Source organism: Branchiostoma lanceolatum, chromosome 9 (assembly GCF_035083965.1).
Source record: "Branchiostoma lanceolatum isolate klBraLanc5 chromosome 9, klBraLanc5.hap2, whole genome shotgun sequence".
Classification (NCBI taxonomy): Eukaryota; Metazoa; Chordata; class Leptocardii; order Amphioxiformes; family Branchiostomatidae; genus Branchiostoma; species Branchiostoma lanceolatum.
This window is the reverse complement of record NC_089730.1, coordinates 22,234,770-22,259,755: the sequence shown is the minus strand read 5'-3', so window position 1 is coordinate 22,259,755 and position 24,986 is coordinate 22,234,770. Positions and strand designations below refer to the sequence as shown.

Below are 24,986 nucleotides of genomic sequence, written 5' to 3'. Positions count from 1 at the left end.
GTCATACTGAAGTGCATTTGGAGCCATCCCGACAAGCGGCTTACACCAACGCCTGACTAAATATTGGCTCTGCTCTAATCTACTCACAACTGCATATTTGGAATATTGCATTTGGATGATGGATTTGGAGAGCATAAACAGTGTGCATGATTTATACATGATGTAGAGCGATTGTTGGGGCACAAACCTAAGCTGTACATGAAGCAGGTACACAGTCTACACATCAATGAAGGCTAGACATCCAGGGTACTCTCCAAGCAGAGGAGTGAGTCCGGCAGGTTTTTGGCGTGTTTTTAGGCGTTTTTGTCAGGCTATCTACTTTGTCATGGTTTCTTTATCTCTATAACCCACATAGAGATAAAGAAACCATGACAAAGTAGATAGCCCAACAAAAACGCCTAAAAACACGCCAAAAACCTGCCGGACCCACTCCTCTGCTTGGAGAGTAATCCAGGGAATAAGATATGCCAAATGACGGTTACTCAGTTAACTGGATAAAATTTGTAAACACCTCTATATCTACTGAAGTCTAATGACGGTTGGAGCTGACACCTCTACTGAACATATCACATGATCATGACGCAAGGTAACAAACAGTCTCGCAAGCAACGTACTAGTACTGGATAGGATTTTGAACTTTAGATTTCCAAATTTTATCCCATTGCTTAACTATTACCTTGTGTATTTTATTACCTGGATGTCTAATGTTAACCCACATCAACATAATATGATGGTTGGAGCACACGCCTCTGCTGAACATAACATGATGTACCCAAGGTTACAGTCACTCAAGCAACTGGATAGGATTTTAAAATTTAGATTTCCAATTATCTCAATAGATAATTCTTATCCAGTTGCTCGCCTGCCTATCACCTTGTGAATTTTATTACCTTAGTGTCTAACCTTAACCCACATCAACATAACATGATGCGCGGCGATGGCAGCACACCCTCGGCTGCAGACATGTTGTTTAGAGTGATCCATTGATTTGCGCAGTAATTGCGGCAGAGATGAGATTTGCATGCGTGTGGGCCCGGTGGGAGCCGTACTGTCCACCTGCATAGCACCTCACCCGCCCTGCGACCCGCAATACGGGCACAAAGACTCATCCGCACACAAACAAGCAACGCACTGAATATTCCCCGTTTTCCACCCTATTAAAAATTAATAAAAAGTGAAAGGGGAGCCTGCGGATGTGTCTAATACAGAAGATCAATGATTATTGGCGGACAGGACCGTCATGTCGTCAGGAGAAAATTCGGGCTGGCCAGAGCGGAGGGAAACGCGCGATCTGCGCTAATCTGAGAGAATCTGGCGGCTGTGTGCGCCATCTGCTGCGCCGCATCACTGTACGCGACCAGAATGAATGAACGGGAGGACCAGACATGTCGGCCGGGCAGCCTCCCTACACAGCCCGCCCGCACCGCGCCGTGCGCGCGGACAGGCCTCCCCGCCCCACGGGCAGCAGCCTGGGGGGAGGGGAGAAGAGCCGTACCTTTTCTGTGCGCCTCTGACGGTCAGATGTCCCAGGAAGAGCAGATGTAGCGGGTTCGGCGCCGCGTCAGATCGGGATGCTGAGGGAAAGGCGAGTCTGTACTCCTCCGGGAAATCTCGCCTTTTCACGGACTGCAGACGGCGAGAATGCGCGAGACTACTGGTCATTGGGGATTTCAGTGGTAATTCAGTCTGAAGAGAACGATGAATAACTGGGGAAACAGTGAATCTGGGGGCTTAAATGAGGGAATAAAGGAAACATTTACTTGTAGGGGCTTTCTCTTTATAGTAGCATATAGAAGTAGATATGATCAAGTTTTTAACATGTAGCCTTCTGCCTACCTGTCCAAGTGCACGCAACAGTTCAGTCAAAAGTTGATTTATTAATACCACTGTAACATCTGACACACAATACAACACATCGCTTCTCCGGGTGGAACACCAACGCAGGCACGCACATGGAGCAAAGTCACAGTTTCCCTCCGAAATAACATGAATTCCCAGGGCAGCCAAAAAATGCATTCTTTTGCTTGGGAATCATTTTTCGGGCCTCTTCCTAAAAGTAAAAAAAGCGTCATTATTTCCCCTATTGTTCAATGAACTCTAAATCAGCCTGCAAAGATATAAAACAACTCTGGACAAGATCAGAAGAGTTGCAATTACTTGAGTGCCACAAACGCAGTGGAAATTTAATATTCATGTCCTCCTGAAACCGTCCCTAGTACTCAACATGACTGACTCCCTTGGGTATGGAACGGTACGTGTGCACATTTCGTGGTGACGTCACGGAAAGCGGGATGTTGATGTTTTGGTCAGGCTGCAGCACCGATGTCAGGTTAGCCGGGTTATCTGTTCTCTGACGAACCTTAGACCTGCGTCTTAGCTCGGGGAGTAGCTCAAGAGGTCCGGAAGGGCGTGTCTTAAGTGTCGCATTCACGCACGTGGCCGTAATGGAGGCGTGACCTCACCTGTGTGTTTAGGCGGCGGGAACAATGACAGCACGTCGCTCGTCAGGGTCGACCCGTGCTGAGGTGTGAAATCTGCCCCCCTCCCCACCGGAACGGGCCACGACTGTCGGGCGCACAGAAACTAACAGCACAGAGGAACGACAGCACAGCGGCGAGGTAAGGACCCACAACAACACACGGCCGGTGAGGTAACGTTACACCCAGATATCCCGCCAACATCCCGGGGCAGAATTCCGAGGCACGCCGAATTGTTGTCATATTTGCCTGAAGTTAACGATCAGTCGACGTTATGAGCAAATATGCAAATCATACAAGTAAACAAGTGAAGATGAAATTATGATTTTCACGTTTTGCGGTTTCAGTATGATAACAATCCTCAGAAACAGGAAGTTTTGGAGTGTTTACAAACAACTGAAACGTGTTACTTCTCAGTTTCACATGGTTTGAAAGTTTTGGGTCCATTATACACATATTACACAACAGGTAATGTTGAAATTGTGCATAACAGAATAAATTTAAAGCAGCAGAGGCCAGTAAGATTACAAAAAAGCACTTTTATAAACTGCAGAACGCATGTTTGGTGTAGGTTCCAGTGTGACCTGGATATAAGTAGTTACTTGTCTAACCGGCACCATAAGTTCCTGGGTCTGAGAAACCCTGTCCTACCCAGAGTTGTAACATGTTAAAGATTGACTGGCCTGAGAACTACCGTAAGCTTGAAGGTTTATTACGATGACCTGAGTGGTGCTGGTTTGTTATCTCCAAGCAATTCTATCACTGGCGGATCGTGCTTCAATCGCATTCGGATTACGGCATACTTTAATCCACTTGGCGAAAAGCAGTGTGAACGCAAAAGTTTCTTGGCGTTCAATCGCGATCGGATCGAGCAATCGCGATTATACTTCAATCGCGATTGAAAAAAATGAGTGTGAACGGGGTCTAATATTAGTGACTGCCTATGCAGCTCTATTGTCAGGATATGTTCACTTCCACTTCTCCTTTTCCTGCCTGTGACAGTATATAGAGGAATGAGTGAGCAGTCTGGGATCTTCCTGTTTCTGTCATGTATGTCTTATTCAGCTGTTTCCTGTAGTACCTGTCTGGCAGGGGTTCTTCTAAATCTGCGCCCTCTTGTTTCAGCCCAGCACCCCCTTGTCAAATTCAGATTTTATCTACATATCCAGCATACAGCCTTCACTCAGCAATTGATTCTTCCATGAATACATAGAATTCTCTCCCTCGCCTGTGTGTGCTCCCTCATGTTCACTTTTTCTAGAAAAAAAACCTGTAGTGTCAGACTGCTGTATGCTATATGAATGACAGTATATTGTAATAGTGAACAGTGTAAACTAAGTGTGTGCAACTCTGTATATTTCAGGGCTGGAGGTTCTCCTTGCAGAGATGGATGTTTGTTAGTTAGTTAGTGTGTTCCCTAGAAGCAGCCATGGACTGCCAGGCCCCCCACCTGCCGCTGCACTAGTGTTTGTTAGTTAGTTAGTTAGTTGGTTACCATGGATTGCCGGCTGCCCCACCTCCCGCTGCACTATGACGACTCACCCGACTCACCGCCGGTCGACAGGCTCACCAACGGTTACCATAGCGACGACCCCGACCATGGGAGGTCATCGCCTGAACGTTACCTCAAGGTGTCAGATGTACATGTAAGTTTCTAAGAAGTCTCCTCTGCATCTTGAAGTATTAGGAAGTCCTGTTTGTTGTTAAGGTGCCATAAGTCAGAGTCAGTGATTCTTACAGGTGTGTTTGCACAGACTTGAGAGTGTTGAGGTTCCACAGAACAGCTGCAGTCTTCAGGGCAGGAAATAAGTGCAAATTTGTGCATCCAAAATTGCAGCTGTGCACCAAATTTTGACTGTGGTGCACCTAGATATTTTTGAAAGCTATGAGATGTAGAGCTGTGTACCTAAACAAATTTTAGGTACAGGTTCAGGTACGGGTACATGGGTTCAGGTACAGGTCCGGACCTGAACCTGTACCTAAACTACTTGTTCAGAAAATGCTAGATTTTCAATAAGGACAAAAGCATGTTTGAACTGGTAAAAACATAATATTCGATTGTGCTAGGTATTATTCTTATGAAAACACAGATGAAAATTTGACTCCAGCCATGCAAATGTGTTTTCTGTGCTTTAGAGTGGCTTTAGAGCACTGCCACGGTAATTTCCTAGTAATTTTATCTGTCAAAGTGGCCATCCCCTGAGTCAGGTCCAGTACCGATACAGCAGGGTCAGGTATTTTGGACCAGTACCTAATTGATTGTACCTGGTACTGTATGGGTACAGTGTACCGGTACACAGCTCTAATGAGATGTCTATAGTTGTATATTGTTTATTGTTTATTATTTGTGTTCCACAGAACAGCCACAGTGCGGACTCGCTGAGCCAGCGGGACTCCGGAACCCGATGGACGCTCCCGCGGCTGAAGAGCTACGACGCCGTCGTGTTCGACGCTCTAAAAGTCTCGCCGGAGGAGTTTGCCGTGAGTGTGTGTGTATATGACTATGAGCGTGTGTTGGGGTTGGTGGGGTGAAGTTTGGGTTAGTAGGGAAGAGATCCTAGATGCTCAAAGTCTCGCCCGAGGAGTTCGCTGTGAGTGTGAGTGTGTGTGCGGTGTGTGTGTGTGAGCATGTGTTGGGGTTGGAGGGTTGAAGTTTGGGTAAGTAGGGAAGAGGGGTGCTAGATGCTCAAAGTCTCCCCAGAGGAGTTTGTCGTGAGTGGGGGCGGGGGTAGGGGGGTTAAGTCTGGGGAGTTTGTCGTGAGTGGGGGCGGGGGTAAGGGGGTTAAGTCTGGGGAGTTTGTTGTGAGTAGGAACGGGGGATGGGTTGTGGGTGTGCCGTGAGTAGAGAGTCTGTACCATTGTCAGTCCAACATCACCAAGGTTACCAAGCCCATCACCAATATTAATTGTAACCATTCTTGTTCCTTTTTTTCAGTCCCAAATCTCGTTGCTGGATCTGCCAGTCTTCAAGGCCATAAGTCCAGAGGTAAGCAACAGTCTCAGACTTACAAATGTACTTACTAAGTCTGACTGCCCCAACCCACCCCACCCCGCCCCCCCCCCGCCCCCCCACCCCTCGGCAAGGCCATGAGTTAGATCCTCCGTCTCAAACGGTCCTGACTCCTGGGCCCTCTCCACCAGCTGCTCGTAAGTGTAGCCGGTTGTCCCAGCATCTGCCAGTGTTGAGACTTGGCCTGCAGGATTTAGTTTAGCCATGATTGAATACTCCGGTATTTAAAATAGAATGTTTAAACTCATGCAGGAGTGATAACTTACCAATATCAGCTTAACCGCTAGTCCTACAATAACTCAGGAGAGATTTACTATACTTGCCAAGATGGAACTTTTCTGGGAGCTTAGATTCCTCATGATTTCTACAACTTTTTCATGTAGAGACCATCTTGATGTCGCTGTCGTTGTTTACTGTTTACTGTTTGTTGTTGCTGTTGTTGTTTACTGTTTGTTGTTGCTGTTGTTGTTTATTGTTTGTTGTTGCTGTTGTTGTTCACTGTTGTTTTGGTTTCAGGAGCTGCTCAGCTGTGCATGGAACACCAAGGAGAAAGTTAGACACTGCCCGAATGTCGTCAACATGACCAGGAGATTTAACCACGTACGTGTGAATCAAACAGAAAACCCCTTCAGGCTTAATGAAGTCCATTTTCATCAATGTGACCTGACCTTGGTTGACCTGACCTTGCTTAACCTGACCTAGCTTGACCTGAAGTTTTCTAACCCATGTACAGGTGAGTTTCTGGGTCGTGCGAGAAATCCTGACAGCGCAGACTCTGAAGATCCGAGGCGAGACTCTGAGCCACTTTATAAAGATAGCCAAGGTAGGCCGGGGATCTTTTCACAGTAAAGCACTTTATAAAGATAGCCAAGGTAGGCCGGGGATCTTTTCACAGTAAAGCACTTTATAAAGATAGCCAAGGTAGGCCGGGGATCTTTTCACAGTAAAACAGATCGAGGCATTTCGCACCTTAAAAGGTTCGTCTGATTTGTGCACTAGAGGGCTTTTGAGCTGGCGAATGGGAAAAGTCTGGTTGGGCACAGAACTGAGATGTAGTGGGTGTGAGAGAGGTTATGATGCTGGGTGTGAGAGAGGTTATGATGCTGGGTGTGAGAGAGGTTATGATGCTGGGTGTGAGAGAGGTTATGATGCTGGCTGTGTAACAGTGAGATGTAGTGGGTGTGTGAGAGGTTATGATGCTGGGTGTGGAACAGTGAGATGTAGTGGGTGTGAGAGAGGTTATGATGCTGGGTGTGAGAGAGGTTATGATGCTGGCTGTGGAACAGTGAGATGTAGTGGGTGTGAGAGAGGTTATGATGCTGGCTGTGGAGCAGTGAGATGTAGTGGGGGTGAGAGAGGTTATGATGCTGGGTGTGAGAGAGGTTATGATGCTGGCTGTGAGAGAGGTTATGATGCTGGGTGTGAGAGAGGTTATGATGCTGGGTGTGTGAGAGGTTATGATGCTGGCTGTGAGAGAGCCCTAGCGAACCTTAGACTGATTGTGGACCATGGCCCTCCGTATTCCTAAAGTGAGTCCTGTGAACTTAAGATGGACTCACTCTGGGAGGAGAGCTTAATGACCATGACTGAACTGCTCCACCCTTGGACTCACTTGAGACCTATCAGAGCTGTCACCCAGCTCCCAAGCCCAGAGCCTGGCCATGGAGTTCCCTTGTGGGTAGCTGGAGTTGTGCCTGCATTAGTTATGCCAGATTTACCATGTAATTGAGATCACCAGCTCCAGCCACATAGGCTGTTTACACCATGATTGATGGTTCAGTGCACGTGTGAGCCTACTCATCTGTCGTACCAACAGGAGAATCCATCGATGGTTCAGTGCATTGTATTCTTCCAAATCTCACAAACACCAGTTGTTGTTTTTTACAGCGGTGAATTTCTTACCACTTATTACATTGTCGTACATGTACTGTACCTAACTAACTAAGTTTTAGTTTCCAAGTTACACAATCTCTCCCTGTCAGTGGGATGACCTCTGGGAGGGCTGCTTTCTTAATCGATAATCAGGCTGTCTATTAATCACCATGGTCTATCTGCTGTCCTCATCAGGTCAAGTGCAACATCTATGTCCCCCTATGTCTGTATGCTGATCAATAAAAAAATGTTTGTGGTGTTCAAATCTATATCACTTTCATGTGTACCAGCAATTCGCAGTTGAATCAGTGCAGTAACAATAATTATGGCTCTACAAAGAGTGAGGTACTATATACTAGCAAGGAGGTTGATACTAGTAAAGCCTTTGTTCCAACGTGTAGTTCATTCTGCAACAGAAATCTGCAGACTTGAGAACAACAAATTGAACAAAAATGGAATTGGAAGGAACCAGCCTCCCATCTGTAGTTTTGTCTTTAGACTTGGGCCATGCATGTCTAATTGATTTATACCCATATGGTGATTAGTGACCTGGACTCACTGATGACTGAAGGTTGACACACTCTAGACTTGGGCCTTGGGGGAGAAGTCTTTATCTGTGTAGTGTGTGCTGGGTCTGCTTCCAGCTATGGTGATAAGTGACCAGTGGACTCACTGGTGACTGAAGGTTGACACACTCTAGACTTGGGCCTTGGGGAAGAAGTCAGCTATCAAGCATGTCTAATTGATTTATACCCATGATGAACCCCTGAGGTAGGCAGTTTTCTACATAGGTGTGCTGGGTCTGCTTCCAGCTATGGTGATTAATGATCTGGACTCACTGATGACTGAAGATTGACTCACTATCCGAATTGGTGTGAAGGACTCACTCTAGACCATGGTCCACCAAATTTCACGCTAAAAGTGCTCAGATAGGGAAAAAGGGGTAGACTTAATCCGGGATTATGTCCCCCTCTGGCCATACTAAGTTCACTTTCAGCCCACTGTGCTTCCTACTTAAGACAAAGGTTTGGAAGGGAGGTTATGATGCTGGGTGTGAGAGAGGTTATGATGCTGGCTGTGTAACAGTGAGATGTAGTGGGTGTGTGAGAGGTTATGATGCTGGCTGTGTAACAGTGAGATGTAGTGGGTGTGAGAGAGGTTATGATGCTGGGTGTGTGAGAGGTTATGATGCTGGCTGTGAGAGAGGTTATGATGCTGGGTGTGAGAGAGGTTATGATGCTGGCTGTGTAACAGTGAGATGTAGTGGGTGTGTGAGAGGTTATGATGCTGGCTGTGTAACAGTGAGATGTAGTGGGTGTGAGAGAGGTTATGATGCTGGGTGTGAGAGAGGTTATGATGCTGGCTGTGAGAGAGGTTATGATGCTGGGTGTGAGAGAGGTTATGATGCTGGGTGTGAGAGGTTATGATGCTGGCTGTGGAACAGTGAGATGTAGTGGGTGTGAGAGAGGTTATGATGCTGGGTGTGAGAGGTTATGATGCTGGCTGTGGAACAGTGCCTAGCTGCAGTTTGCTTCACTTTGTTGGTTCTCTGACATTAATTTTCTTTTTACAATGTTATCAACCGGACATCATGAAGACAGAGGGCTGGGAGGAAAACTGACTTCTGTTCACTCCCTGAAACAGACTTTTCCCTCAGACTGTCAGAGTCTGTTTTCACAATGATATTCCAATCTAGCATTGTTTTTTCAATCCAAGAACCGATGAATTAAATTTCTGTGGCTTAACCTGCTGTATTTGACAAGCCAGGCCAGAGAGTCAGGTCCCTATATAAGTCTCCTCTCTCCTCTACAGAAACTATTTGAGCTGAACAACATCCACTCCACGATGGCGGTGGTGTCGGGCCTTAGGAGCGCACCCATCTTCAGACTCACCAAGACTTGGGCAGTAAGTACTCCGGCTGATAGGGGGCGCTGCATATCACACAGTTAGGCAGAAGTGCAGGGGTGCTAAATCAGTTAGGCAGGAATATAGGGATGAGAGCACAGTAAGGCAGAAAGAAGTGTTGGAATTCTAGCACAGTTTGGTGGGAGTATAGCAGCATTTGCACTGTTAAGCTGAGCTGTGGCCTGTCGAGCCACTAGCTTAGCCTGGTTGCCAGACCCCTGATCTCTATTATATCTGTCTTAAGGGGACCAAGGAGTTGTACTGTGCAGGCCCTGGTAACAGTCTGACATCCAGGCTACGGCTTAGCTATGCAGAATTGTGGAGGTTCTAGCACAGTTAGGCAGAATTGTAGGGGTGCTGTTAGAGTTAGGCGGAATGGGCTTTTAGATTGTCTACATACATCAGATCACAGACCAACAACAAAAAAAAGATGTGAAGGATTTGCACGAAAGATCTTGAATATTATGTATTGTAATATAACCATTGATATATCCTCTGAGATATGGCGGTGTTTAAGTGGGGTTTCTGAACCTCCTGTACAGTACCCCCTGTACAACCCCCTACTGTACCCCCCTGTGGTACCCCCCCCAGTGCCCCCCCCCCCCCGTGTTGTTGCAGCTCCTGTCCAGAAGAGACAAGGCCGTGTTCGAGCGGTTAGAGGAGGTTTGACCCCCTGTACAGTGCCCCCTGTACAGTACCCCTTGTGCATTTATTCCACCCCCCTACTGTACCCCCCTGTGCTAACCCCCCCGTGTTGTTGCAGCTCCTGTCCAGAAGGGACAAGGCCGTGTTCGAGGTGTTAGTGGAGGTTCTGACCCCCTGTACAGTGCCCCCTGTACAGTACCCCTTGTGCAGTAATTCCACCCCCCCTACTGTACCCCCCTGTGGTAACCCCCCCCGTGTTGTTGCAGCTCCTGTCGAGAAGAGACAAGGCCGTGTTCGAGCGGTTAGCGGAGGTTCTGACCCCCTGTACAGTGCCCCCTGTACAGTGCCCCCTGTACAGTGCCCCCTGTACAGTACCCCTTGTGCATTAATTCCACCCCCCTACTGTACCCCCCTGTGCTAACCCCCCCGTGTTGTTGCAGCTCCTGTCCAGAAGAGACAAGGCCGTGTTCGAGCGGTTAGCGGAGGTTCTGACAGAAGACGAGAACAGACAGAGGCTGAGAGATTACATGGAGGACATCAAGCTGCCCTGCATCCCTTACCTAGGTGAGTACAAACAAACACAAACAAACAAACAAACAAACAGACAAACAACCAGAGCCCCGTGCATATGTTCCTTATGTATGAGCATGAAACCAACCAGTGTCTTGTCACAGATCTAACAGATATACCAGGAGCCACGGTTACATTTGTACATGTGTGTCGATTGTCTGGTTTATGCAGCGTCTTTGTGAGCAATCTAAGCCTTTCAGATTTGTATGATTTCACCTCTCTAGTATTACTGTATAGCAGGTTCAAGTACTGAAACAGCTCAGACTGGTCGTTGTGGCTAATGATAATCACCCCCTGGCTGTTTTTGCCACCCCCCTCTCCCCCCCTGGCTTGTTCTGAAGGGTTACTCCCCCCTCCCCTCTCCCCCCTGGCTTGTTCTGAAGGTTTACGCCCCCCTCCCTTCTCACCCCCCTGGCTTATTGTGAAGGGTTATGCCCCCCCTCTCCCCCCCTGGCTTGTTCTGAATTGTTACGCCCCTCCCCCCCTGGCTTGTTCTGAAGGGTTACGCCCCCTCCCCTTGTTCTTGTATCCGGCTGCTGATTGCGTCTCCCATTGACAACACAGCCTGGCACGTTTGACGGTTTGACCTTCACACGGCCTTGTCAGGGACGCCATTTTATGGTGTGGACAAAACCTTGGAAGTCATCAAGGTCAAACAAACCCTGAGGATTAAGATAGCCTGGGGGAGGGTGTTAGGAAGCACTTGGGAAGTTTCACAGCACTTAATCAACTGTTTTCAGAATCAGTTAAGCCATTGGATGTTGGATATTATCTAAATACTCGGTTGACAGAGTTTTGATTCAGCAGTGGTTTTAGGAATGTATGTCCGCCCGCTGTGTTTCAGTTCAAGCCTGTCTGTTTGTGGTCTTGATGTTGTGGAGACAGGAGAAAAGCAAACCGTAGTCCCTGCTGCAGGTCTCCCGTTGCACCATTAAGGTTACGACCGTTGGTTTCCCCCAAACAGAGCTGATTAAAGCTGCAGACAGTTGCCTGTTGTCAGCCCAGCGGCGTTTGGTGTGTCGTGAGTAGGATGCAAGTCTAGATAGCTGCAGCCCACATGTTTGTATGGGGTTAATGGCAGTGTAGAGGGTTCATATGTGCAGCACACAGTGTTTGTATGGGGTTAATGGCAGTGTAGAGGGTTGATATGTGCAGCCCACAGTGTTTGTGTGCGGTTAGTAATGGCAGTGTAGACGGTTGATATGTGCAGCCCACAGTGTTTGTGTGCGGTTAGTAATGGCAGTGTAGACGGTTTAGTTGGTATGTCCAGCCCTGCACTGTTTGTTTTGCCGTTAGCAGGCAAGCGGCTTCCTGTGAGAACGGACGTCATGTTTCGGCAGGACTGTTCCAGTCTTAGTGAGTTCCCTGTGGAAAGGCCTCTGATTTGACAGACAGACAAAACTGTGAGGATAAACAGCCTTCCCACCCAACCCCTCTCCTGGCCTTGATGATTGGCACTCCCCCCCTGGCTGTTGGGCTGTGGGTTTTTATCCATTCATTTAATCTGTGTCTAGGGCAGGTCATTGGAAGGTGAGGCCCATCCCTCTCCTTCCGCCGTTAACCTCCCCAACCAAAGTCAGGTAACCATTTTTTTACCTGGGTGAAGTGAGGAATGTCGCGTTAAGTGCCTTTTCCAAGGGCACTGTATCGTGGCATACCCGGGGGTTCAAACCCAGGACCCCTGGGTTCTGGGCCAAACACCCTAACCGCTACGTCAGCACAATGCCACACAGGAAGAAACACCGTCAGATACTGACCAACTACAACAGACCCAGTCTCGCAGTGCAACATTCAACTCTTTATTCCATCATAGTTTGAAAGAGATATTTGCTATACTGTATGAGTTACCATGGCAACTGCATCAGGACCACAGAGGAGACTTTAGCACCAATATACATCACAAAGCCAAGCTTAGCTTCAGTCTTATAATACAGACACACCAACATTTCTAGACTCTCTTACAAGTTACAGATGGCACACCACCATTACACTACAATCATGCTAGAAAACTTCCCCAATTTCATAATGCAACAAGCTTTAAGCAGGTAACACCAATGCAGCACTAGCGCAGGTAACACCAATGCAGCGCTAGCTGAACAGGTAACACCAATGCAGCACTAGCTGAACAGGTAACACCAATGCAGCACTAGCTGAACAGGTAACACCAATGCAGCACTAGCTGAACAGGTAACACCAATGCAGCACTAGCTGAACAGGTAACACCAATGCAGCACTAGCTGAACAGGTAACACCAATGCAGCACTAGCTGAACAGGTAACACCAATGCAGCACTAGCTGATATGATTCAGCAAGTTTTAAACATCTAATGTGGAAAATGAAGAAGTGAAATGATTATATCATAATACAGAGTGTATAAAGAAGCACATCAAATCCTCTGTTCTTATCAACATTATTCATGATGATTTTCCTTAATGTACAACAATAATGACAAAGCCTGGACCCTGTTTAACCCCCCGCCTGCAGCGCTCTGCTGTGAGCAGCACAACTCCGGTGTCTAGGTTCTCCCTTAGCAGGAGGGAGGGTAAAGACCTTTGCTAAGAAGACGCCTCGTCTAAAAGCTACATAATTGTACATTCATCGTCATTGCGACAACAGTCCTCTCATCTCAACATCAAAATATTTACAAAATAACAAAAAATGGCAAGTTTCTTCTTAAACTTAGATAAGTAGGGAGGTTACCATGGCAGTTCTAATAGGTAATTACTATGACAACTATAACCTGTAATAACCATGGAAACCGACATATCTGGGTTTCAGGTTGCTATGACCAGTGGGTGGGTTGCTATAGAATGTCAGAAGAAACTTTAAGGCTCTTTAATTACATGTTGAAGATCAGGTTTTACAACTTTGTTACATTCATGTCAATCCGCAACAGTTTCTCCTCCCAGACTAAATATGCAGGCGGCATATCTACGTATTGGAAGCACATCTTATAATATGTGTCTACGTATCTAGCTGGCTCATTGCATGGCGGTGTTATCCAACACCACAGCACATAGTCGGCAAGTCTTATTTCTAATGCAAGGAAGTCCCTGGAGAACATGCCCCCCTCCCCTCTGCATGCCCCCCTCCCCCCTCATGTCTGCGTGCCCCCCTCCCCCCTCATGTCTGCATGTACTTTTACTGTACATGGCTGTGATGATGTGGTGGAACTTTCATGTTGTATTTGTCCTACAGAGATGCGATTTTCCCTCGGCACTGTAATTTGGTTCTGACGTATTGTTTGTTTCTTGTAGTTGTGCTTCTAGTATTATTGTCTTGTAGTTGTGCTGTTAATGTCCTGTAGTTGTGCTGTTATTGTTCCGTAGTGCTATGTTAGCGCCTAGTTGCCTGTGTTGTTGTTGTGCTGTGGTTGTACTGTTGTTCTGTTATTGTTCTGTAGTTGTGCTATAATATTGTTCTGTAGTTGTGCTATTATTGTTCTGTAGTTGTGCTGTCATTGTTCTGTAGTTGTGCTGTTATTGTTCTGCAGTTGTGTTATGTTAGCGCCTGGTTGCCTGTGTTGTAGTTGTGCTGTAGTTGTGCTGTAGTTGTGCTGTTATTGTGCTGTAGTTGGCCTGTTATATCCTGAAGTGCTATGTTAGGGCCTGGTTGCCCGTGCTGTAGTTGTATTGTAGTTGTCCTGTTATATCCTGTAGCGCTATGTTAGTGCCTGGTTGCCTGTGTTGTAGTTGTGTTGTAGTTGTATCATAGTTGTTCTGTACTTGTGCTGTAGTTGTGCTGTACTTGTGCTGTAGTTGTCCTGTTATATCCTGTAGCGCTATGTTAGTGCCTGGTTGCCCGAGGGTCGGACCTTCATCATGACAGTTTTTAGCGAGTAGCTGCCGCCGCGCCACTCTGCCCAGTAGACAGCGTCCTGGTAGCGGCTGCTGTAGTACCCCCCCGGGTAGTAGATGCCGTTGAGGTTGGAGTGGGCGCAGGCGTTGTACCACCAGCCCCCCCGCTGGTACCCCGCGCAGTTCCCGATGAACGGGTCGTTGTCGCTGTCCTTGGTGGTGAAGGCCATGTTGTTGTGCCAGGTGAGGGCGTCGCCGCTGTTGCCGTGGTACTTGCCCAGCCGCAGGCGGTACTTGCTGGCCTCGTCCTCCACCTTGAAGCTGTTGTACTCTGCGTAGGCCACGATGCCGTTCCAGTCCTGCAGGCTGACCTGCAGCTTGTAGCCCCCCCTCCCCGTCAGCAGGTGCATGTTTTCCAGGCCCAGCCAGAAGTCCCCCCGCGGGTCCCCGAACCCGGACTTGTACGCCGCCCAGTTGCGGAAGAAGTTCACCGTCCCATTGGCCCGTTTCTGGATCACGGTCCAGCCGCCCGGGTCCGTGTCCATGTCGCAGAACACCGGCACAGGGTTGTCATGGTGATCCGGCAGGTAGATCCGATACACGCCGCTCACAGTCTTCCCCGCGCGCTGGATGTCCGCACAGTGCCGGGGTTTGGCTGCAGGGGGGAAATAAACCTCGTTATAAAACATCTGAACATCATGATGTACATGTAGGGTTAGGTTCAGCACAGGCTGGGGGTTGGGGGGAAATAATGCTTTAATTGATTCTTGATTATGCATCTAGATCTGTGGATAAGGTTACGTGCAGGTCATGATAAGCATGTAGTGATGTGCCAGGTTGTGCTGGAGGCATGCAGGGGAGGGGTTAAAGTATAGTACATATTATAACATCACATCTGCCCAGAAAGCCTACATACCGCCTTAGATCAGCACATGAGGTTAGGAAGAGCACATTCCAGGTGCAGCTGGTGGGGGGAGGGGGGCAGTGTTGTTTACTCCCGACAGTTACATTTGTAGCTTTGGGACCTGTTCACAAGCTGCTGTTGGGTGAGGCAGTTAGGTAGAACTGGTCTGGGTTAGATGGTTATTGTTTAACTAATCAATGAACTTTAACCAACTAGTGTGTAACAATGATCAACTTTAGCTGCGGCATTCTGCGGCATTCTGCTTCATTTCCTTGACTTGGTGAATTTAACCGGCCTGTTTGGAGGCATGTGGGTTTTACATTGGGTTTTACATGGGTTTTACATGGGTTTTTACGATGACATTGAATGAACACCTGAGAACAGAAACGACAAATTTATAGCAAGGTTTACTCAATAATGGTAGAGAAGAAGAAATGGTAGGGGATTCGAAGTTAAGGAGCAGAAAAGAAGCAAAACAGTTAAACTTGAGGTGAGTTGAGAAAACGAAAGTAAAAGTGCTTACGGAGTGTATCATTCCAAGTGTAGTTTCCTAGACTTGGCAAGAGAAAGGAAAAGGTAAATACATCGAAAACAGAAAAGTTACCGTAGCAACCGTTACATAAACATAGAAAACAAGGAAAATTCACCCGTGCATTTTTACCAAACACAAACAACACAACATGCAACGTTACGACATGCAGGTTTATCATTACCATTAACTTCAGATCTGTTTAGGTTTGTTTCACTTCACCTATACAAAATCATCATTGGCATGCTTAGCACTTTGTTCTATATGCATTTATGCACAGAGAAACAACATAATTGGCACTAAAGTATGTCTTTATAAGTCTCTTAGGACATCTGTAAGACTATCAGTTTGTCTTTAAGTCTCTCCGTACATCTTTAAGCCTGTCAGTACATCTTTAAGTCTCTCCGTACATTTTTGAGTCTGTCAGTATGTCTTTAAGTCTCTCCGTACATCTTTAAGTCTGTCAGTTCGTCTTTAACTTGTTTAAGTCTCTCCGTACATCTTTAAGTCTGTCAGTTTGTCTTTAACTTGTTTAAGTCTCTCCATACATCTTTAAGTCTTTCAGTTCGTCTTTAACTTGTTTAAGTCCCTCCATACATCTTTAAGTCTGTCAGTTCGTCTTTAACTTGTTTAAGTCTCTCCGTACATCTTTAAGTCTGTCAGTTCGTCACTAAGCCTCTCCGTACATCTTAAAGTCTCTCAGAACATCTTTAAGCCTCTTCGTACATCTTTAAGTCTGTCAGTACATCTTTAAGTCTCTCAGTACATCTTTAAGTCTCTCCGTACATCTTTAAGTCTCTCCGTACATCTTTAAGTCTGTCAGTTTGTCTTTAAGTCTCTCCGTACATCTTTAAGTCTGTCAGTTCGTCACTAAGCCTCTCCGTACATCTTTAAGTCTCTCAGAACATCTTTAAGCCTCTCCGTACATCTTTAAGTCTCTCAGAACATCTTTAAGCCTCTTCGTACATCTTTAAGTCTGTCAGTACATCTTTAAGTCTGTCAGTTCGTCTTTAACTTGTTTAAGTCTCTCCATACATCTTTAAGTCTGTCAGTTCGTCTTTAACTTGTTTAAGTCGCTCCGTACATCTTTAAGTCTGCCAGTTTGTCACTAAGCCTCTCCGTACATCTTTAAGTCTCTCAGAACATCTTTAAGCCTCTTCGTACATCTTTAAGTCTGTCAGTACACCTTTAAGTCTGTCAGTTCGTCTTTAACTTGTTTAAGTCTGTCCGTACATCTTGAAGTCTCTCGGTACATCTTTAAGTCTCTGAAAAGTACATCAGCTCCAGGTCTCCCCTCACGCCTAACATGGTGATGACCGCGTCTGCTTCCCTTCAGACTTACTAACTATAGGTGATGAGAACAATTACAACTCTGAGACTGTTCTTTAGTATAATGGTGCTGCCATTATCATAGGTCAGACCTCCCACCAACAGTCTGGCCTTAATGTGGGACTGGCCCTATGGTGGGACTGGCCCTATGGTGGGACTGGCCCTATGGTGGGACTGGCCCTATTGTAGGACTGGCCCTATGGTGGGACTGGCCCTATTGTAGGACTGGCCCTATGGTGGGACTGGCCCTATGGTGGGACTGGCCCTATTGTAGGACTGGCCCTATGGTGGGACTGGCCCTATGGTGGGACTGGCCCTATTGTAGGACTGGCCCTATTGTGGGACTGTAATTTGCCATGTTTATATGCACGATTTCACACCTGGTGGAGTGAAGCCTAGTGTTTTTCCTGTCTGTACCTTGCCACCAAAGCAATAGTTGTGCAATAAAATCATTCACTTACGATTCATAATTTCATTCTGTTCCAATCAGTCCTGAATCACTGCTTTCTTCATGATGACACAAACAGTACTCAGTACTGTAAATGCCCCTAGCAACCCACAAGGTCGGACAAGGTGATCCATGTGAGCACAGGTTCTATCCTGCCCCCTTCCCCATAGAAACCCCCAAGGTCAGGCAATGTGATCCCTGTGAGTACAGGTTCCATCCTCCCCGCCCTCCCCCATACTAGAAACCCCCAAGGTCAGACAAGGTGATCCTTGTGAGTACAGGTTCCATCCTGCCCCCCTCCCGCATAGAAACCCCCAAGGTCAGGCAATGTGATCCCTGTGAGTACATGTTCCATCCTCCCCGCCCTCCCCCATACTAGAAACCCACAAGGTCAGACAAGGTGATCCCTGTGAGTACAGGTTCCATCCTGCCCCCCTCCCCCATAGAAACCCCCAAGGTCATACAAGGTGATCCCTGTGAGTACAGGTTCCATCCTGTCCCCCTCTCCTGTAAGTAGATTAGACCCCTCACCCTGACAATCCCCAAGGTCAGGCAAGATCGTTCAGGGTTCCATCCTGTTATTTGCTGATGAAAGGGCAGCCTTGACACTGCTAGATGCATCCTGTCCCCTGTCACCCCGACATGTACATTTTGTGTGTTCGTGCCTTCTGCTCCAGCTGGAATGTCTCCTGTCCAAGAGGAATGATGTCCCTCGACCTTGGGGAGAATCTGGGGGGCAGTTTGCTCTGTTTTTAACTACAGCTAACAAACCAGCCAGCTCACTAAACCACAGTGCCAACCTTCACAGGACATGGTCACCTTTTGGTACTGCTAACTAGCTATAAACTGTTGTTGTGTCAATAAAGATTGTTGTATAAACCAGTGGGTGCCCATGTACATCTGCTCACCTTTTGGCAGCTTTGGCTGAGGCTTCGGCTGAGGCTTCTGCTGAGGCTGTGTTACGCGGCCGACATTTGACCCCACATCATCATCGATATCCTCGATGTCCCCGATCCTGACGACGGCCTCGGAAGCGACCTGCGCCTGCCGATTCTGCGTGCTGCGCGCCCCGTGCCTGTCCCCGCCGTGTCGGCCGGACTTCTTCAGGCGCTGCAGCTGCCGGGTCACCTCCTCCTTGTCGCGCGCCAGCCCCCCAACCGTCTTCATCAGCGCCTCTATCGTGGCAGTCTGGTTCTCCATGGCGCTGTTTACCTGGGGGGAGAGTACAACTGTCTTACAACTGTCTTACAACCGTCTTACAATCATCTTACAGCTGTCTTACAACCAACCCCCCAACCGTCTTCATCAGCGCCTCTATCGTGGCAGTCTGGTTCTCCATGGCACTGTTTACCTGGGGGCACAGTACAACCATCTTACAACCGTCTTACAACTGTCTTACAACCGTCTTACAACCGTCTTACAACAGTCTTACAACTGTCTTACAACCGTCTTACAGCTGTCTTACAACCAGCCCCCCAACCGTCTTCATCAGCGCCTCTACCGTGGCCGTCTGGTTCTCCATGGCGCTGTTCACCTGGGGGCACAGTACAACCATCTTACAACCGTCTTACAACTGTCTTACAACCGTCTTACAATCATCTTACAGCTGTCTTACAACCAACCCCCCAACCGTCTTCATCAGCGCCGCTACCGTGGCAGTCTGGTTCTCCATGGCGCTGTTCACCTGGGGGGAGAGTACAACCGTCTTACAACTGTCTTACAACTGTCTTACAACCGTCTTACAACCGTCTTACAACCGTCTTACAATCATCTTACAGCTGTCTTACAACCAGCCCCCCAACTGTCTTCATCAGCGCCTCTATCGTTGCAGTCTGGTTCTCCATCGCGCTGTTCACCTGGGGGCACAGTACAACCATCTTACAACTGTCTTACAACCGTCTTACAACCATCTTACAACGGTCTTACAACGGTCTTACAACCGTCTTACAACCGTCTTACAACCGTCTTACAACTGTCTTACAACCGTCTTACAACCGTCTTACCACAGTCTTTGTCATGGCCGTGTTTGTTGCTGTCTGGTTTTCCATCACGCTGTTCACGTGGGGGGAGGATCTGGTTAGGGTAAGTTAGCTAGTTAGCTAGTTAGCTAGTTACCTTGTTGTAGGCTGTCATGAGCTCCTGGTACATATGGTGCAGCTGCACAACCTGCAGTGTCAGGTTAGGGTTAGTAAGCTAGTTAGTTAGCTAGTTAGCTAGTTAGCTTGTTGTAGGCTGTCATGAGCTCCTGGTACATGTGGTACAGCTGCACATACTGCAGAGTCTGGTTAGGGTAAGTTAGCTAGCTAGCTAGTTAGCTAGTTACCTTGTTGTAGGCCGTCATGAGCTCCTGGTACATATGGTACAGCTGCACATACTGCAGAGTCTGGTTCATGATGGTTTTCTCGAGCGTGGCCATCTCGGCACGATGAGCGTTCCGGTTGGCCTCATCCTTCAGCATCTGCATCTGCAGGTACGTCAGGCGGTCCTCCACAACCCGCTTACCATTCTCTAACGCCTGGGGGGGGGGGGCAGAATTAGTTAGGGGCTCTTTGTTGGCTAGTCTCTTTGCTAACATATACTGTGTTCCTAATGTCATAGTTTCACAATAGGACGTCTTTTGACAGATCAAGTCATGGTTCTGCATTTTTCTGGATTAGTCATTAAGGGATGTGGTGAGGGAGTAACAGTCTCAAGGGCACTGGACAGCCTAGTATAGACTCGTACATGATTAGTCATACATACAGTCCTGCACAGTGTACACTTTTCAGCAAGCCAAGGGTTACACATATCTACTTAGTACATATACCCATATCAGGGCTCGAAATTCATTTTAGGGAATAGGTGCCCTACTGCTTCTCTTGAGAATTCAATCTGAAATTCTATAGCCAACTTCAAAATTTTATATAAGCAATAGATTAAAGGTTATGTTGCTTTCTTTAATACTTAAATTCTGTACACTTATAGTGTACAACTATTTGTAGTACCACTGTCTACATAGCCTACAAAAATATGACCTCAGGTGCACTGATGCACCCACAGTCAAAAATAAGGTGCACAGCTCCAATTTCTTGTGCACAACGGCACATGCACCCAGTACTTTGAGTCTTGCATATCAACTATGCGCCTACCTGTACTGCGGTGGCCACGCCCTTATCAACTATGCGCCTACCTGTACTGCGGTGGCCACGCCCTTATCAACTATGTGCCTACCTGTACTGCGGTGGCCACGCCCTTGCTGGCGCGGATCGATGTCGCCATTCCGCTGATGATCTTCCCCTGCTGCGACACCTGCCGCAAGGGGAAAGGGAAAACAATGAAAATGCTCTCAAGCCAGTTTAGCTCACTGATAACAGAAGTCAGAGCTTTTCTTCCACTGGTCGTTCTACCGGTTGTGGCAGAGAAGACAGATGCTACGTATGTACGGTATTTACAGGTTCATTGTATCGGGGAAATTCATCTTTTTGACAATGAACAGTGGACCATGGCTTAACGTTATGTCACAAACAAACAAACAAACAAAAAAACAAACAGACCTGCTCCCTGAGCTGCTGGATGTCGTTAGTAAAGTCGTTAGCGGCGGGGTCCTGCTGGTACGGGCAGCCCCCCTCGGCCTGCGGCACCACAAACGTGTAGGCGCACTGCTGGTTATCCAGCGGCCGCGTCGACATGTACCGCCGCGCGCCGCCATGTTGGCGCGTCGCTTCACTGGGCACGATCAACAACAGCAGGAGCACACAGGCCGCCAAGTAGAGGTCCATTCTGTCAGTACTGGAACATAATAAACACAGAGGGTTAGATAACTCATTAACTAGCTCAGTAACTCAGTAACTAACTAGCCAGCAGTTACAGCAGCAGGAGCGAACAGGCCGCCAAGTAGAGGTCCATTCTGTCTGTACTGGAACATAATAAACACAGAGGGTTAGCTAACTCACTAACTAGCTCAGTAACTCAGTAACTAACTAGCCAGCAGTTACAGCAGCAGGAGCGAACAGGCCGCCAAGTAGAGGTCCATTCTGTCTGTACTGGAACATAATAAACACAGAGGGTTAGCTAACTCACTAACTAGCTCAGTAACTCAGTAACTAACTAGCCAGCAGTTACAGCAGCAGGAGCGAACAGGCCGCCAAGTAGAGGTCCATTCTGTCTGTACTGGAACATAATAAACACAGAGGGTTAGCTAACTCACTAACTAGCTCAGTAACTCAGTAACTAACTAGACAGCAGTAACAGCAGCAGGAGCACACAGGCCGCCAAGTGCAGGTCCATTCTGTCTGTACTGAAACACAAACAGGCAGGGTTATCTAAGTTATCAACTCACTTATCAACTAACTCATTAAATCAGTAACTAACTCACTAACTAGACAATAGTTACATCAGCAGCAGCACATACTGGCCACAGTGGACGCGTCCATTCTGTCAGTACTGAAACACAAGCAGGCAGGTTAGTAAGCTCATTAACTAACATCTTTACTCAGTTAATCATCAACTCATCAACTCACTAACTAGACAACAGTTGCAGCAGCAGGGTCCATTCTGTCAGTACTGAGACACAAGCAGGCAGACTGAGTTAAACTGGACACATAATACATATAACAAGTCAGATATATACATCACACACACTCGCATGTACATGCCCCACACTTGGTTATAGTCTGTCACAGAGCAGTCCCAGAACAAGCAGACACATTCTCCCATCTGCACACAGCTACAAACAAACAGCTCATCTTCACTGGAACTGCAGCCCCCCTGGAACTGAAGTGACTATCGAGGCTGTGCGGAAGTCTGTGTCTGCATGTATGTCAGCCCAGAGTCAGTCACAGCCAAGCTGAAACACATTGAAGCAGACAGAATTAGACCTGTGTACACACGTCACCGACAAGGCCGTCGCCAGGCGTGGTCGCTGCGTCGCTAGGCAGCCAGAGTCTTTAGCAGGGAGTGTGCAGGGATGACACGTGCGTCTCCAGGCGTGGCGGGCCGGTTGCTAGGGAGTGAATTGGGTGACGTTGTTTGGTATGTGTGAGCGTCGGTGTGAGGCATGTGGAAAATGTTGGACAGGAACTAAGCTTGGAGCCTCTCCCATACATACATCATTATGCATCATGTCTGCCCTGCATGGGCACAGATTCAGCAGGACCCCCGCAGTGTACATGTACCAGGGTACAGTCAGCAGGACCCCCGCAGTGTGCATGTACCAGGGTACAGTCAGCAGGACCCCCGCAGTGTGCATGTACCAGGGTACAGTCAGCAGGGTCCCCGTAGTGTACATGTACCAGGGTACAGTCAGCAGGACCCCCGCAGTGTACACATGTGCGACACATCATGCCTGGCCATGACCATCAGAAACACCAGTCCTGGAAGTGTGTTACACAGGAGCGAGCTTGGAGCCTGTCCCATACATACAGGTGGCTGTCTACAGTCCTACATGTAATGTAGCAGGGTACAGCACCCGTAGTGTGCAATATTGTTATATAGAAGCAAGCTTGGAGCCTGTCCCATACATACAGGTGGCTGCACACAGTCCTACATGTACGTACAGCAGGGTACAGCACCCGTAGTGTCCATGTTACACCCCAGGCCCAAGTTGTCTTTCACAACTGTATCAATCGTCGCCTGCGTTCTGTGATGTGTGTACGGTACTACTAGACATAATGCAAAATAAACCCAGCAGCGGGATGAGTTTACCCAGTTGCTTGATGTATTCTGTATTACGTAATGTTCTGCCTGGGTGTGTGACCTTGATGAATGTGTATGATGCAGTGTGGGGCGTTTCTACATTAAGCACCCAGGCGGGAAATCTCGCTCAGACTGGGCTGGCTGACCCGGTGTCCACCTGACATTTGGAACCAGTTTACAGCTTTCCCCGAGCGGCAGAGGAAACAGTTTACAGGCAGGGCAGGGCGGAAGGGCGGGGCGAAGGCTTGATTGCTTCCTGTAGGTGGGATACCTGGGGACATGGGAGCAGCTTAGGGGGAGTCTCAGTAACTATCACCAGTGTACAGGGGAACTCTACCCAGTACCTCCTGTAGGTGGGATACCTGGGCACACAGGAGCAGCCTAGGGGGAGCCACAGTAACTATCACCAGTGAACAGGGGAACTCTACCCAGTACCTGCTGTAGGTGGGATACCTGGGGACATGGGAGCAGCTTAGGGGGAGCCTCAGTAACTATCACCAGTGTACAGGGGAACTCTACCCAGTACCTCCTGTAGGTGGGATACCTGGGGACATGGGAGCAGCTTAGGGGGAGCCTCAGTAACTATCACCAGTGTACAGGGGAACTCTACCCAGTACCTGCTGTAGGTGGGATACCTGGGGACACAGGAGCAGCTTAGGGGGAGTCTCAGTAACTATCACCAGTGTACAGGGGAACTCTACCCAGTACCTGCTGTAGGTGGGATACCTGGGGAAACAGGAGCAGCTTAGGGGGAGTCTCAGTAACTATCACCAGTGTACAGGGGAACTCTACCCAGTACCTGCTGTAGGTGGGATACCTGGGGACACAGGAGCAGCTTAGGGGGAGCCTCAGTAACTATCACCAGTGTACAGGGGAACTCTACCCAGTACCTGCTGTAGGTGTGATACCTGGGGACACAGGAGCAGCTTAGGGGGAGCCTCAGTAACTATCACCAGTGTACAGGGGAACTCTACCCAGTACCTGCTGTAGGTGGGATACCTGGGGACATGGGAGCAGCTTAGGGGGAGCCTCAGTAACTATCACCAGTGTACAGGGGAACTCTACCCAGTACCTGCTGTACGTAGGTGGGATACCTGGGCACACAGGAGCAGCTTAGGGGGAGCCTCAGTAACTATCACCAGTACCTGCTGTAGGTGGGATACCTGGGCACACAGGAGCAGCTTAGGGGGAGCCTCAGTAACTATCACCAGTACCTGCTGTAGGTGGGATACCTGGGGACATGGGAGCAGCTTAGGGGGAGCCTCAGTAACTATCACCAGTGTACAGGGGAACTCTACCCAGTACCTGCTGTACGTAGGTGGGATACCTGGGCACACAGGAGCAGCTTAGGGGGAGCCTCAGTAACTATCACCAGTACCTGCTGTAGGTGGGATACCTGGGGACACAGGAGCAGCTTAGGGGGAGTCTCAGTAACTATCACCAGTGTACAGGGGAACTCTACCCAGTACCTGCTGTAGGTGGGATACCTGGGGACATGGGAGCAGCTTAGGGGGAGTCTCAGTAACTATCACCAGTGTACAGGGGAACTCTACCCAGTACCTCCTGTAGGTGGGATACCTGGGGACACTGGAGCAGCTTAGGGGGAGTCTCAGTAACTATCACCAGTGTACAGGGGAACTCTACCCAGTACCTGCTGTAGGTGGGATACCTGGGGACATGGGAGCAGCTTAGGGGGAGCCTCAGTAACTATCACCAGTGTACAGGGGAACTCTACCCAGTACCTCCTGTAGGTGGGATACCTGGGGACATGGGAGCAGCTTAGGGGGAGTCTCAGTAACTATCACCAGTGTACAGGGGAACTCTACC

General features: G+C 48.2%; 3 protein-coding genes across 11 annotated transcripts in view; 1 reads left to right on the top strand and 2 right to left on the bottom strand.

Annotated features, from left to right (window-relative positions):
- LOC136441646 (uncharacterized) overlaps positions 1 to 1,757 on the bottom strand; it is a 39,962-nt gene extending 38,205 nt beyond the window's left edge. For 5 of the 6 annotated variants that reach the window (XR_010756909.1, XM_066438054.1, XM_066438058.1 and 2 more), the window contains exon 1: positions 1,496 to 1,751. The gene's annotated coding sequence lies outside the window, so the exon portion shown is untranslated. Of the gene's footprint in view, positions 1 to 1,495 lie in introns of all 6 variants that reach the window. The other variant, XM_066438061.1, reaches the window with a different exon arrangement.
- Positions 1,758 to 2,233: 476 nt separating this feature from the next.
- LOC136441647 (ras-specific guanine nucleotide-releasing factor RalGPS2-like) overlaps positions 2,234 to 24,986 on the top strand; it is a 68,869-nt gene continuing 46,116 nt past the window's right edge. For 2 of the 3 annotated variants that reach the window (XM_066438063.1, XM_066438062.1), the window contains exons 1-8: positions 2,234 to 2,618; positions 3,841 to 4,123; positions 4,836 to 4,958; positions 5,413 to 5,463; positions 6,004 to 6,087; positions 6,221 to 6,310; positions 9,172 to 9,264; positions 10,350 to 10,473. In XM_066438063.1, the coding sequence (XP_066294160.1) occupies positions 3,974 to 4,123; positions 4,836 to 4,958; positions 5,413 to 5,463; positions 6,004 to 6,087; positions 6,221 to 6,310; positions 9,172 to 9,264; positions 10,350 to 10,473 (715 nt within the window). In that variant the 5' untranslated portion in view covers positions 2,234 to 2,618; positions 3,841 to 3,973. The remainder of the gene's footprint in view (positions 2,619 to 3,840; positions 4,124 to 4,835; positions 4,959 to 5,412; positions 5,464 to 6,003; positions 6,088 to 6,220; positions 6,311 to 9,171; positions 9,265 to 10,349; positions 10,474 to 24,986) is intronic. The other variant, XM_066438064.1, reaches the window with a different exon arrangement.
- Positions 13,940 to 21,250, bottom strand: LOC136441666 (angiopoietin-related protein 2-like). 2 transcript variants are annotated; one of them, XM_066438097.1, is made up of 6 exons: positions 21,020 to 21,250; positions 20,697 to 20,774; positions 19,810 to 20,001; positions 18,395 to 18,698; positions 15,704 to 15,730; positions 13,940 to 14,931 (listed from the first exon to the last, which is right to left on the bottom strand). In XM_066438097.1, the coding sequence occupies exons 1-6, from the start codon at positions 21,242 to 21,244 to the stop codon at positions 14,261 to 14,263; spliced, it is 1,497 nt and encodes a 498-aa protein (XP_066294194.1). In that variant the 5' UTR covers positions 21,245 to 21,250; the 3' UTR covers positions 13,940 to 14,260. The 2 variants fall into 2 exon arrangements, with proteins under 2 accessions (XP_066294194.1, XP_066294195.1); XM_066438098.1 differs by lacking the exon at positions 15,704 to 15,730.